We start from the raw sequence: 14324 nt of genomic DNA, 5'->3' as shown, positions 1-14324 counted from the left end.
TTCGCTAAAGCTCTGATACAAGGTATCCTACCATCCAAAATACTAACTACAAAAGGCGCTCTCATTTAATATGTTGATATTGAAATATGTATATTACATTGCAACAGAAACCCAGACAGATAGACCATTCTTTATCACACTGTATGAAAGATAGTATTTCACAAATATAGTCAAACATGTTGATTTATTGATTCACACACATCCATATCCAACAACAGCCAAATCATTTTTTACAGTACAGTTTACATACAAACATAACATGCAATACAAGAGAAAAGGCAACGAGATACTGGTGATGCTGTTGATAAGAAAACCAAAAATACAACAGTGAAATCTGTTTAATCACTTCATGAGAAATGTCTCTCATAATAATCACAATAATAGCAGGCCAAAATTGAACATGTCAGCACACAGCTGTGACTCACACACACACACACACACCCACACACACACACACAGCCGAGGTCCCACTGCACTCCGGGGAAAGCTTCTGTTGCACTAGCTTCCTGTTCTCAATGTATTTTTCCCTTAGGGGTTTCTTTCATCATTTTTCTGAAAAGCTAACGTGTTATACTCTCTTTCTGTCCATAAGCTAAATGAATATACTACACTACAGTACTGGACATTAAAATTTGAGCATCTTCTCATTTTAACCAAAATAACAATATTTCTGTTAGCATTGTTAGCATATTAGTCTGAGCCACAGGCAATCTATCAAAACTTCACCTGACCTGTAAATGCTAACAAAATCATTGTCTTATCTTGGTTAAAATGACTTACTGTAGTACTGTATATACATATTTAGGACAGGAGACCCCAGCATTACGGTTCAGCATTTGCTTGTCTGGGCTAGGCTAGCTTGAAAAGGAGCAGGACTCCAGCTCTCTATACACTTTGTCTTCTACCTATCCCCCAAATTCTGTTTCTGTAGACTGAGTGATGTAAAACTGGCCAATAAATCGGTCACCTCATCCACCTGAAGAAAAGCAAAAATACATACAACCATGTATTAGTTGGTGAAAATAAATAAATAAATATAAGTAAATGCATAATAACTAATACATGCAAATATATATAAAAAATGCACATTTAAGTTTTGTTACACCATAAATCTTGGTTTTTATGCATGTAAATCTGAGAATCATTCACTGAGTATGTAGGTCTCACCTGCTCTTTGGTGCGTGTGTGCTGCAGCTGTGTCGAAATGTGCTCCAGCCTCTCTTTAGCTTCACTCTGGCCCATTAAGTTCAGGTATTCCCTCAGCATTTGAATAATCTGCAAGGGGAAGTCATATATAAAAAAATCTTCAACAATACTACCTGCCTTAAAAATTAAGAATTGCAGACGCAGTTGCAGAAACAAATCAGGATCTATCCAAATCCCCAAGTCATGATTCACTAAGCCAGGCAAGTTACCACATTCTCTACCTGTGTGACTTCCCCTCTCAGGGTTTCTAAGCTGCGTGAATCTCCCTCCTGCAGAATATTAAGCTTGGAGCGTGCTAGATGCAGAGGGGTCCTTCCTGCTCGGTCCAGGGCATCCACACGGGCTCCTTAACAGAGACAATAATAACACAAATATCTCAGTTACACATGCTTATTAATAGTTTCAATGAATTCTCAGTTCTAACTGAATAATAATCATACTCTCTAAAATTTACTCTGATTAAAGGATCAGTGTTGTTACAGTGTTATATAGTTTGTTGAGATATCTTTGTGTTTATTTGCCACATTGCCATGGTTACATTCTGAATTTACATAAATTAACTTTGAAAGTGTAATGTACAGGTTAGCTACAGACATTTATGCTGTTACAAACCTAAACCTGAACTATATTTTACCAGGGCCACAGAAAATATTTGTTTCTGATTGGCTGACAGGTGTCCAATTGAATTATATACTGGGGCACTGAAAACATAGCACCATGTAACAGTTTAATCACCATTATCAATCAGTGCTCATGGTGGCCTGCATTCATCTACAAGAAACCAGGGCAACAATACCTGTGCTTTATGGCATGTTAGCGGTTAAACTCACTAACAGTTAGACTAACCTACACTTAAAAGGTACCCTGTGGTACTTGCTGTATTTTAAGTTTTTGACAAGTAACCGTGTTATGGGTAGAGTAATCTTCTACAAGAAGTCTGTTTGGGAAATTTCTTACAAAGAATAACCCTCCTTTATGCATTATACCTTACATATACACGTTCAGGGCAACAGACACAGACAAGAACAGACAAAGAAGTCAACACCTCTACAGTGGTCTCACCTCCTCTCAGCAACGTGGTGATTACAGGCACATGGTTGGTACAGGCCGCTGCAGAAACACAGGTTAAAATGAGCAAGTTGCAAAAAAAAAAAAAAACATACAATAAAAGTGTTTCGAAACACTTGCAAATGCAGTATATCTGTTCGTTTTAACAGATGTGAACCAGATGATTCTGATTCTGATTCTGAAAGCAGCTGCACAGTTGTGTGTCAGAGTGAAACCACAGTCATATGCATTACTAACCACAGTGCTACAGGTTTTACGGGCCATGTGGATTGTTCTCATTTACCTAGATGGAGGGGGGTATTCCCCAGACTGTCTCGCTGGTTGGGGTCAGCGCCGTGGCTCAGCAACAATTGCACTATAGACATAAAAAACAAGATATTTAAAAAATAACTTCACTGTCACTGATTCTAAAATGCAGTGTACAATAAAGGGCAGTGTAGAACTAAACATTCATGAATATCATATTTACATGCAGCATGGTAAACAACTGCTGCAATTGACAACAACAACAACAATAATAATAATAATAATAACAACATTAATGTCATCACATTCTAATTACCAACCTACCAATGCTCTCATTGCCATTGCAGGAAGAGAAATGGAGGGCTGTCCTTCCCTTGTCATCTGCTGCACAGGGGTCTATGTCATCTTGCAGGAGTTTTCGGACTGGGAGAACACAACTTTATTAGCAAAACACAGCCTTTAATCATCCTTCCCTTACACCACATGCAAGGCATTTTACTGCATCACCTCACTGTACATACCTGTGTCGATGTCATTGCTGTTCGCCGCTTCCCTCAGTCTTTTCACAGCTGTGGAGATAAGACATTCAAAGTGACAAGTATGTAAATATTGCTTTATGATTGGGGTCAGACTGGATGGCATCAGAGCAACAAACAAAGACATCATTCACAGGTCCACTGGCTTTACACTTTGAAGAGGGGTGCTTGTTTGAACAGCAAGTGATATTGCAACTATACATATACTGTTGATCAGTATGACACTGGGCATGGATAGGAAATGAGGACATTGATATGAAGAGATGAGACTAGATAGCCATTGGGATCATAATAAGACATGGCTTAAATGTTGTCTTATTCACTGCATTACACTGTGATAGAACGATTTTACCTTTACCTGTGTGGTTACTTGCAAATTACTGATACGTAATCACATACCTAGAATAGCGTCACATTAGCGATAGTGAAAGTCAAAATATTATTACACATATTAACGTTAGCTTGTATTTTGTAGCTAAATTTACACATGTAGCTAATACCTAGCTCCCTCCACACAAACACCTTGTTTATTTTTCGAATTAAGAGACAATGTAACTGACCCTTACCATAAATATCTTTACCAATAGGGCAGAGGTTCCGCACAACTCTGTGCTGCCGCCTGGCCCTGCGCCCCGTCATCTTCCCCAGCTTGCTCGCCACACCACCGGCGCCAAGCTCTGCTCGTCCCGGCTCCCACAACAAGTGCAGGTACCTGAGTTCTTTGTCGTCTCTCTGTCCGACTCGACCCAACACCACTTTGCCCTCCCCAGTCCCACTTATACCAAACCCAACAGCAGCGGCATCCCCGTCGTCCATCCTCTCCCCGTTACCCAGCTGCTCTCTGTCCACCGCCTCCCGGGTTTCATCTTCGGGTCCAGGCTCCACTATGTACTCTCCCTCGGAGCTGGATCGCTCATTATCTGACGCTGTTGCAACGATTGGGCTCCACCCGTCCATGCTTTATCGTGACATATGGATGCTGTGTTTATGCTACATACGGTCCTTACTAGTCCCACCAAAGCAAAAAGGAAATACAGCCGTCGTTAATATCGGGAGTCAACGTTGAATATGGCATCTGCTCCGCGACGTCTAGGGCCATTGCACGGCACGTCAACTCAGAAACTCCCTCATTAAAGTCTTTTCATCCTGGGTACTTTAAAGTATTTTAACAGCAGAAGCCACCCTACCTTTACAGCACCAAAATGTCCCCTATTTCACATTTTCCATTTCATCGGCTAGAAGTAGTAAAAGGTACACCCATTGTACAGTCAATAGCTACATAGGAGTGACGACCAATCAGATTCCGTGTTGTTCATTAGCTCCCGTCCTATAGGATCTAAGTAACCGGGCAGCCAATCAAACACCAACGGACAAATGATTGCTCCGCGCATGCGCACAGTGAAAATTTAAAAATATTCCACGAAACATATTTATTTGAATTATTAAAAAAAAAAAACAGTCTGTATTCCCTCTTTAATGTATGTTTAATCAGGTAACATCATGTAAAATGTATAATGCATAAACATTTTGTAACACCCACCACCTATAGTGGTGTGAAAAAAAAAAGTATTTGCCCCCTTCCTGATTTCTTATTTTTTTGCATGTTTGTCACACTTAAATGTTTCAGATCATCAGACAAATTTAAATATTAGTCAAAGTTAACACAAGTAAACACAAAATGCAGTTTTTAAATGAAGGTTGTTATTATTAAGGGAAAACAAAATCCAAACCTACATGACCCTGTGTGAAAAAGTGATTGCCCCCTAAACCTAATAACTGGTTGGGCCAACCTTAGCAGCAACAACTGCAATCAAGCGTTTGCGATAACTTGCAATGAGTCTTTTACAGCCCTGTGGAGGAATTTTGGCCCACTCATCTTTGCAGAATTGTTGTAATTCAGCCACATTGGAGGGTTTTCCAGCATGAACTGCCTGCCTTTTAAGGTCATGCCACAGCATCTCAATAGGATTCAGGTCAGGACTTTGACTAGGCCACTCCAAAGTCTTCATTTTGTTCTTCTTCAGCCATTCAGAAACCCCACAACAACATCCAAAGAACTGCAGGCCTCCCTTGCCTTAGTTAAGGTCAGTGTTCATGACTCCACCATAAGAAAGAGACTGGGCAAAAATGGCCTGCATGGCAGAGTTCCAAGACGAAAACCACTGCTGAGCAAAAAGAACATTAAGGCTCATCTCATTTTTGCCAGATAACATCTTGATGATCCCCAAGACTTTTGGGAAAATACTCTGTGGACTGACGAGATAAAAGCTGAACTTTTTGGAAGGTGTATGTCCCATTACATCTGGCGTAAAAGTAACACCGCATTTCAGAAAAAGAACTGGGGCTGTTTTGCTGCTTCAGGACCTGGAAGACTTGCTGTGATAAATGGAACCATGAATCCTGCTGTCTACCAAAAACTCCTGAAGGAGAATGTCTGGCCATCTGTTCATGACCTCAAGCTGAAGCAAACTTGGGTTCTGCAGCTGGACAATGATCCAAAACACACCAGCAAGTCCACCTCTGAATGGCTGAAGAAGAACAAAATGAAGACTTTGGAGCGGCCTAGTCAAAGTCCTGACCTGAATCCTATTGAGATGCTGTGGCATGACCTTAAAAAGGCAGTTCATGCTGGAAAACCCTCCAATGTGGCTGAATTACAACAATTCTGCAAATATGAGTGGGCCAAAATTCCTCCACAGGGCTGTAAAAGACTCATTGCAAGTTATGACAAACACTTGATTGCAGTTGTTGCTGCTAAGGGTGGCCCAACCAGTTATTAGGTTTAGGGGGCAATCACTTTTTCACACAGGGTCATGTAGGTTTGGATTTTGTTTTCCCTTAATAATAACAACCTTCATTTAAAAACTGCATTTTGTGTTTACTTGTGTTATCTTTGACTAATATTTAAATTTGTTTGATGATCTGAAACGTTTAAGTGTGACAAACAGGAAGGGGAAACACTTTTTCACACCACTGTATATAGCTTCATATAATCTAGATTTCTATGATATGAAATTGTCATATTATAATGTACAGTATATAAATATTTTGTGAGGAATAATAATAAGGGAGCTTTCAAGGGACAAGGTGCCTCTCCAGTGATAGGCAGTGGTTTCCAACCTGGGGGTTGGGAACCCGAGAGGTCGCATGATGGTGAAGTCTGAGGGGCTGTGAGGTGATCACCAGAAGAGGAAATAAACAGTTATGCTTGTTTTTCAAAACTTTTCTCTAATCTTTGCTTTTTTTTCAAGTGAATTACTGGATAAGTGTACTCTTTGGACCTTTAAACATTATTAAAACAAAAAAAGGAAAATCATTCTTTGGTTGAAATAGTCAAGTGTTAGAAACCCTCATCACCAGATGTAAATGTCTAAGTAGAAATTGCTTTATTTTACGGGGTCACAAGCCAAAAAGGTTGGGAACCACTGATCTGTAGGACGGTATTCTGTCAAAAATATTTGGTCTTGCAGAGGGAATTGTTATGGGTGCTGGAGGTAGCAAGTCTGAGGGACCTAAACAGCGTCAAAGGCATAGCTTTAAACCCGCTTGGGTAAAATAATCAGAAGTCAAGTTTCAGTCCTGAAGACATGGAGGCTCCAGCTTGTGCCAGGTAGTTGCTGAATGAGGGGTCAGCCCCTGATGTGCCTGCATCTTGCTCAGTGGGCATCAGTCCAGCGTCATGAACGTGCTGCCACAGCTGACTGTTGTGAGCGACACCCTGCTGCTTCAAGTATCCTTGCTGACAAAACAGCGGTGGCTTGCGGTGGGTAAGGGAAAAGCGGAAACATGATTCTAAAAGACATGAGAAAACACATCTGTCAAACTACCATCTGCTATACAGTCAGTGATTTCACTCAGGTATTTCCATCAGCTGTCACAGGCACACACAAAAAAACACCTGCTGTGACATCATGGATTGGGGGTGTAGTTTAGAAATGCAACTTAAAAGTTTCCTAGAGAGCAGTGCAACATCAGTATTCTGCCCTGTGATTCAGCCAACTAGACAGCTAAAACAAGAGAGCTATATCAAGTGAAAGCTAGCTGGGGAGATAACCATTGCTAGCCCTAGCTAAGGCTCAATGTACTTTTTTTCCTGAGCTCTTTTTGTAATTGAAAAGTATCAATTTGGATGAAGAGACATCTTAGTAATTCCGTTTGTTATCCCGCATAACTAATGGGGCTGAAGCTAAATCTCATGATGAAGAAAAAAAAGAGAGTTAAACTAGTTTGGCTAAAAGGTAACTAGCCTAGCTTAGCAGAGTAGCAATAACTGCCATCTTAGCTTTTGACTCTATAGTAGAGTCATGTGATTTGGTGTACTTCGTTGCCTTAAAATGCATTAAGGCATTATAACCTTTCTATCTGTTACACGGTTTGACGGCCAGAGTGAAAACTTTTAAACACTTTTTTTTCTCCTCATCTTTTCCATTTCTGTAGTTACTGCTCTCTCTCACTCTGTAGGGCAGTACAGGCTGTGAGTGACTGATCTATTTGTTGTACCTGTTAGGGCTGGACAACTGTCTCCTTTACCATTTTAATAATAATATAAATATATTAATACAGAAAAAATAAACTAATACATAAATTAGGGTGAAAGTCATATTTTAAAAATAGGATTTGCAGCACAAACACCTTTTTCTTTTCTCACTGTATTACTGGAGGCATTTTCTGAGCTCAACATATTTTATGGGGCTAAGAACAGATCAGTTGCAAGACGCAGCTTTACCCGCATAGAAGGCCCTGAGGTCAGTCTGCACACAGTGCTCCAGGAAGCGCCGCAGTGGCTGGATGTGAGATATGGGACTCTCCCATTCTGCAAGGAAGTCCTCAACAAAGTGATGAATTGCCTTGGGCCTTGGTAAAGCCCAGCCATAGGGACGGAGCTTCATTTCTTCCTCTGGGAAAAAAAAAAAAGAACTTACATTAACTTTCGTTCAGTTTGTCTCCTGTCAAAACTGCAGAAATTCTATTCCTGAAAAGTATATTTACTTTATAATGGTAGCAGCATTTCTACTCACCAGTAGGAAGTGTGTCATAGTAGTATAAAACAGGGTGCAGAAAGTTGGAGTTCCAAGCTTTGGTCCAGTCTGTTTCAGCCCTGCTCGGCCCCAGATAGTCTATGTTCTGCTTCCCGTACTGCATGACTAGAACTACCAGTCCATGGTTGGACACCTCATGGCCTGAGAGAGAGGAGAACTGAGGCAAGGCCTGGAGTGGAAACTCTTCCACGTATTCACAGTGAGAGCTTGGAGTCAAGGAGAGAAGAAAGGAGCAAAATATGATGACGATAATAGGGATTAACTGTGCTTTTGTTTATTGTGAAAAGATCAAGTAATGTAATTTCCGAACATCATTTGATTTTACACCCATGAAGAGCAGCATTCCATGTAATGAGTACACACAGGGACTTCTATTGCTGAATAAATAACTTTCGTTGTTGCAATTCAAACTGAGGAGAACTGAGGCAAGGCCTGGAGTGGAAACTCTTCCACGTATTCACAGTGAGAGCTTGGAGTCAAGGAGAGAAGAAAGGAGCAAAATATGATGACGATAATAGGGATTAACTGTGCTTTTGTTTATTGTGAAAAGATCAAGTAATGTAATTTCCGGTAACATCATTTGGTTATTTTACACCCATGAAGAGCAGCATTCCATGTAATGAGTACACACAGGGACTTCTATTGCTGAATAAATAACTTTCGTTGTTGCAATTCAAACATCATCTGTCAATTCTGGCATTGCCTGTTTTGACAGTCACTGCTCGTTATAATTACAAATTTGAGTTTTTCCTATACTTATCATTAAGGTAAAGTAGGTTAAAAAAATATGTTTCTTGAAATGAAACACTTCCTAGGTGATACTGGGTAATGATGTTGTTATATAGCAGATTTATTTTGTCAAGACTGCTCACAGAGGATTTGGCTCCCTTGTCATCCAGCCATTGCCCCTTCACATTAATTAAAAAGGAGCCTTTTAAGGTGGTTTGGTTGTCTAATACCTCTTGGCCAGTGGCCACATCCATTCAGAGGTGTTCTGGACATGCAACTTAAAAAGGGATGGACAGATGGATGACCTGAGCACAGTTGGAAAAACCAAGTTATTAGTGGTGATATCACAATAACATCTGCTTACCCTCGAAGAAGTATAACATCCCCGAGCACCTCAAACATTTGGTATGGCCCAGAGGCTTCGCCGACCCGCTTCAGAATCCAGGACTGCAGCTGTGTTGTTAACAGTTTTGTCGATGGCCACAGCTTGCTATGGTAACGCTGTTCAAGTACACGATGCACGGCTCGAGCTGTGGCAGAAAACCCATACAATTTATTTACATATCACCTTATTATATGTAAAATTGGCACAAATCGGCTGCTTTCTTTAAATGCACAATTGTCAAAGTCCAATTTGTCTGCATTCCAATTGTGACCATGTAGTTTAGTGTTCATAGTCCACATGTATGTAATATCGACTACATGGCCTAGCTGGTGGAATCAGACCATGCAGACCAAGATAGTTGTGGCTGAAAGGATTCTCTGAACGAATTAAGACTTGGACCTTTTTCAACAAGCACTGCTTGCTCTAAATGTCACAAAATAACAAACATCTGTTGGACTTTCACCTGTGTAACGGAATCCATGGATGAAGCCGCCAGCAGATGAGCGGTAGTCTCTGGAGTGTCCAGCGGTTCCCAGCACAAACAAGCCAGGGGTGTTCTTCCCTTCATACCAGGCTGTCACCCCCGGCAACCTCCCTTTTGCATTTTCACTGTTGGGTGGGCAGGTAGAGCTAGGGAGATTTTTGTTTAAAGAAATGTGAACACCCTGGATATATTTTTTTATAATAAGTAATATAATAATAAAAACAAGTAATATGATGAACAGGAGAGGGCCATTCGTTGACAGGACAGTACATTACTCGTCATTAATGCATGGATATTGACACAATACAATAAACCTACCATGTTAAATATATACCTGTCAAATATGCTGAAGTTGAATTTGAATCCGAGGCATCGAATCACACGGTCGTAGGGCTTTCGCATAGGGAAGTTGTCAATGTGATACTCTGGCAGTTCTTCACCTGTCACATCAGAGCTGTTCTTCGCTTCCTGGTATTGTATGTACTTATTTATAGATAGGTACAACCGTCCCTTCTTCTCTTTCTTCTGTCCACCCGATCTCCTCCTGGCTTGCTCCTTTCGTTGAGCGATAACTATTTTCTCCAGGTGTGCCTCCACCAACCCATCAAGGGACTTCAGCTGGTACGTGTCTATTAGCTCATTATTCACAGCTCTGAAAAACAAAAACAATAGGTCAGTTAACGTGTGCCGATGGCTCCAACGCAGAACAGTTGGTGAAGTTGACATATGTAAAGCATTAAAAGTGGGGTATGCGATTCTAATCCAATACATGTCTGTTTGTCAAATTCAGCGAATATCTCCTTACGGTCCGCTAGCTGTCCGTTCTGTGTGTGCACAGAAAAAAAAACTCCAGTGTTTGTACACAGCCCTGGATCTGTAAATGGGACACAAACAAAGTGGCTCGGACCGAGCCACACATCACTATTCCAGCCATGATTTGTGTGTCAGGTTAAATGACTTGCCCACAGACATTCAGCTTACTTTCTAGTCTGCCAAGATATGCTGTTGTTGTGATGTTAGCTATAGTAGCAGGGGAGTTGTGAGTATCGCTGTCTGGAGCTGCTGTGCTGGCTCTGGGAAACCGTCTCGTCCTCTCTGGCTGTTAGCTTCGCAGCAGCAACTGTAGGGACAGTTTGCTAACCCACAACCTAGCTAACGTTAGTTATATTACTTGTACCCACTGGGTATTTCTGCAGTTGCCAGAGGGTACGTGAAAAATGTGTAGTAGCTCAACTGATTTGAAAAAAAAAACAAAAAAACAACAACAATGCTAAAACCTGAACACCACATGTTGAAACTGAGTGTGTGAAAAGTAGTTAGCAAGCGAGCAGAGAAGTCTAAACACTTGGCTAAAAGTGATGAAAAAACATTTCGAATAGTTAGCTAAAGTCTTGGATAAATAGTGAAGTGGCTAAAAGTAATGGATAAATGGTTAAAACGTCCAGCCTCTTCCACTTCCAAATGGTAGTAGTATGAACACAGACTTGACCAAACAGACCTAAACACTGACAATTCAGTTGTATGAAAAGAATATTGTAACTATCCACTTTTATATAATTAATATTGTTACATAACATCCAGTTTAAAATCAATTTAAATTAACACATTAGGAACATGACTGATGGTGTTGATGAAGGGGTAGTCGAGTTAATCTAATAGGGCTGTGGGGGCTTAAAAAAAAAAAAAAGGTTGGCAAACCTAAATCATAGAGACAAAAAAGATAAGGGAAGAAATCACCTAAGTACTACCTGAGATCTCCAACGTAATGTGTTTGCCAAGCCAGTCGAACAGGGCTGGAACTGAGCATGTGCACCCGACTTGCTCTTCCCAGGATGCTCTGGGCTGTTTCAAAAGCAGAGTTCCCCTTGCCCAGAATAAGTACAGCCTGGTCCTTGTAGTCCTCAGGATTAGTGGAGATGGATTCATAGCCTTCAACCAGGTCAGAACCGACAAACTCCACCTTCTGAGGAACCCACAAACCTGTGGCTACCAGAAGGACGCTGAGGGAGAGAGGGCAGAAGTACAACACGATGCAATCCACAATCCAAACAAATGTGACATTATTCATCTCAGGTTCAGTATGATGCAAAATACCTGCATGTGTAGTCCGACGCATGTTGATCAGTCAGGATGTAGCTCCTGCCAGTGGCTGACTGCACTGCCCTGATCCTTCCAATGTCCACACCGTACCGGACCCTCAGCCCAAGCTCCTTCACAAACATGGACAGATAGAGTGGGAAGGCATCGGCTGGCGGGTAAAACTCACTGCTCACTCTCTTGAACAGGAGGTCAGGTTTATCGCTCAGCAGCGAGTTCCAATCGTGGCGCAGGTTGAACTCTCGGTTCTGCCTTCCTGTGTGGATCTTGTTAATGCTGATGAGCTTCCTGTGCCTGGGATACCTTGATACACAAAGCAGAGCAGAGAAGGCAGGTGTCAAATGTGGTTTCAGGAGGATAGGCAAGTAAAATTTTCTTGTGCCATTTCTTGTGTCTCCTGCACTATATGAGAGATTTTCACAAATTCTCCTACTTGTTAAAAAAGCTGCCCGGTCCTGAGTTCCTCTCCAAGATGATATAGTCTCTTTTAGCCCTGGAAAGGAAATATCCCATCTGTAGTCCCGCAGGCCCAGCTCCAAGCACACAGTAATCATAGTGGCGGGTGCCATTTTGGTGGTCGTGGTTATCAAAAGAGCATGTGACACAGCCAATCAAGATGAATAGGATGACACAAGGAAGGCTCGAATCCATTACCTGCTGGACATGAGGCAATGTGGAAAAAGTGTGTGAGTAATGATATGATAAAACAATGTACAATAAATAAAATCACATAACAAACAAATATTAATAAATAGAATCAATTAAACATTTATAATATCGTCTACCATAAAATCTCTATGGGTCTTGCTTATAACATCCTGCTGCTAAGACATACAATTTGGGAACCTATTGCAAAAAAGAAAATTAAAAATCAACTTGTATCCCATTTGGATATAAGAGTAAAGTTGTTATGTTGAAAATAATTGTTTGTAAATTGTCTTAATGTTGTTACTTGTATTATTTATGTACTTAACTCCTAGCCTGCATGGGCATGTGGGCCATAATTAGGCAACTGGCAACACTGACTACATCCTGTGGCTCCATACTCTAGAGCTTATTATGGCGTCAAACTACACATTTAGCTAATCCGATCATTTGGCGACTCAAAACAGGTGTAAACGTGCAACGAGACAGCAGTAGGCTCAGCATAAGCACCCCCCGGCTCTCCATGAACTCTCCAGCCGATGTTTTATCACTCTGCTGCGGATGCGGCGGCTGCCGTCGCCCGCTGAACCAGACATGAAGTCGGCTAATGCATTATAATGTATAAACAAGTAAACCTACGTTACCTTTTATATCAGTTGATCCCACGCGCGCAACATCTGTTGTTTACCGTGTAGCAAACCTGTCGAGATTGCTACATGTTTACTATTTTGCATTTTAAAGCGTGTTATGTTTGTGTATACGTATTCCCCTCGGAAAATCGACTAGCACAACCTACTTCCCCCCTGGATAACAAAAACCAATGGAAGGCTGCTTGCATAAGGGGGCGTGATTATAAAATACCACAGTATAGAGTAGAAAAGAATAGAACAAAATAGAAAAAGCTACTGAATGAAAGATGTCCCCCAGTGTCTGGCCTAGTTGTTGTGATGAGGTACGCACCATATGTTACATAAACTTAAAGACTCTCTCAAGAAGTGTTCCAGACTTCTTAAAATGTTTACTATATATGTATATTTTACCTCAATGGAATAACCTTCTGGCCATAACAGTGTATTTGTACTCTCTTTATCTTTGCCTTTAACCTCTATCCCCTCAAGGAAATCTCTGAGACAGATGCTTATAACTTTGAGAGCATCAGTTAAATGAAGAGGGACTGGTTGGTATTGTATACCTATTCAATTGTTGTCAAGATGCCCAACAGGATGCACACTTCAGTCGACACTTTAACTGACATAATCTTTTAGTTTATACACTTGAATTGGCACTAATTTCTTTCAGGCCTTCAACTTCAACTGACGCTGAATTTATCACTTACACTTCAACTGACATCTCAACTCCTTTCAGTGCTTGAACTTAAACTTTTCTCAGCACTTACACTAAATGAAAATGATACTTCAACTTCATTCAGTGCTTACACTTCAACTTCTCTCAGCACCTACACTAAATTAAAATTTTACTTCAACTGCATTCAGCGCTTAGACTTAAAGTGAAACTTAATCTTCTTTCAGCACTTCCATTTCATCTTCTTTTAGTATTTGTATTTCGACTGCCACTTCAACTACAACTGTTTCAGTATTTCAAATGTTTCAACTGCAAATTTCCATTAGTGAGCACACATACATTTTCTTCAGAAAAGTATTCCCAGTATTCCTAGTTTTCCTAGTAAAATTATTGTCAGGATGCCCAACAGGTGTTTTCATAGTCACCATACCTTTTATGTTACTATTACTCAACGTAATTGTAGGCTATTCTCATTACATAATTTACATATATTTATGTTTTACTTTTAAACTGTTCAAACAAATCCATTAGCATTTTCTTCATCGCTGCTGATAGTAGATGACGTAAGGTACTTATTACTCAGAGTA

The 14324-nt window shown here is 40.7% G+C and overlaps 2 protein-coding genes across 4 annotated transcripts; both read right to left on the bottom strand.

Annotated features, from left to right (window-relative positions):
• Positions 1 to 165: 165 nt before the first annotated feature.
• Positions 166 to 4341, bottom strand: ankrd54 (ankyrin repeat domain 54). The gene is made up of 8 exons (XM_044182437.1): positions 3623 to 4341; positions 3042 to 3089; positions 2845 to 2943; positions 2558 to 2629; positions 2269 to 2316; positions 1428 to 1552; positions 1168 to 1275; positions 166 to 976 (listed from the first exon to the last, which is right to left on the bottom strand). The coding sequence occupies exons 1-8, from the start codon at positions 4011 to 4013 to the stop codon at positions 902 to 904; spliced, it is 966 nt and encodes a 321-aa protein (XP_044038372.1). The 5' UTR covers positions 4014 to 4341; the 3' UTR covers positions 166 to 901.
• Positions 4342 to 6335: 1994 nt separating this feature from the next.
• foxred2 (FAD-dependent oxidoreductase domain containing 2) lies at positions 6336 to 13261 on the bottom strand. 3 transcript variants are annotated; one of them, XM_044182418.1, is made up of 11 exons: positions 13080 to 13261; positions 12224 to 12447; positions 11788 to 12093; positions 11442 to 11693; positions 10499 to 10567; positions 10028 to 10345; positions 9673 to 9839; positions 9189 to 9354; positions 8075 to 8301; positions 7783 to 7953; positions 6336 to 6848 (listed from the first exon to the last, which is right to left on the bottom strand). In XM_044182418.1, the coding sequence occupies exons 2-11, from the start codon at positions 12439 to 12441 to the stop codon at positions 6616 to 6618; spliced, it is 2127 nt and encodes a 708-aa protein (XP_044038353.1). In that variant the 5' UTR covers positions 12442 to 12447; positions 13080 to 13261; the 3' UTR covers positions 6336 to 6615. The 3 variants fall into 3 exon arrangements, with proteins under 3 accessions (XP_044038353.1, XP_044038352.1, XP_044038354.1); XM_044182417.1 differs by having other exon boundaries at positions 12224 to 12444; positions 13080 to 13260; XM_044182419.1 differs by lacking the exon at positions 10499 to 10567 and having other exon boundaries at positions 12224 to 12444; positions 13080 to 13260.
• Between the last annotated feature and the right edge of the window lie 1063 nt (positions 13262 to 14324).

Source organism: Siniperca chuatsi, linkage group LG21 (assembly GCF_020085105.1).
Source record: "Siniperca chuatsi isolate FFG_IHB_CAS linkage group LG21, ASM2008510v1, whole genome shotgun sequence".
NCBI classification, from domain to species: domain Eukaryota; kingdom Metazoa; phylum Chordata; class Actinopteri; order Centrarchiformes; family Sinipercidae; genus Siniperca; species Siniperca chuatsi.
The sequence above is the reverse complement of the archived record's forward strand: the minus strand, read 5'-3'. Positions and strand labels throughout refer to the sequence as shown.

Coding starts and splice junctions, on each gene's coding strand:
- foxred2 (XM_044182418.1), bottom strand. CDS start 12,441: ATGGATTCGAGCCTTCCTTGTGTCATCCTATTCATCTTGATTGGCTGT. Junction 7,954..8,074: donor CTATGACACACTTCCTACTG/GTGAGTAGAAAT, acceptor TTTTTTTCCCAG/AGGAAGAAATGAAGCTCCGT. Junction 6,849..7,782: donor CCTCAGGGCCTTCTATGCGG/GTAAAGCTGCGT, acceptor CATGTCTTTTAG/AATCATGTTTCCGCTTTTCC.
- ankrd54 (XM_044182437.1), bottom strand. CDS start 4,013: ATGGACGGGTGGAGCCCAATCGTTGCAACAGCGTCAGATAATGAGCGA. Junction 2,630..2,844: donor CAATGGCAATGAGAGCATTG/GTAGGTTGGTAA, acceptor TTATGTCTATAG/TGCAATTGTTGCTGAGCCAC. Junction 2,317..2,557: donor GAATACCCCCCTCCATCTAG/GTAAATGAGAAC, acceptor GTGTTTCTGCAG/CGGCCTGTACCAACCATGTG.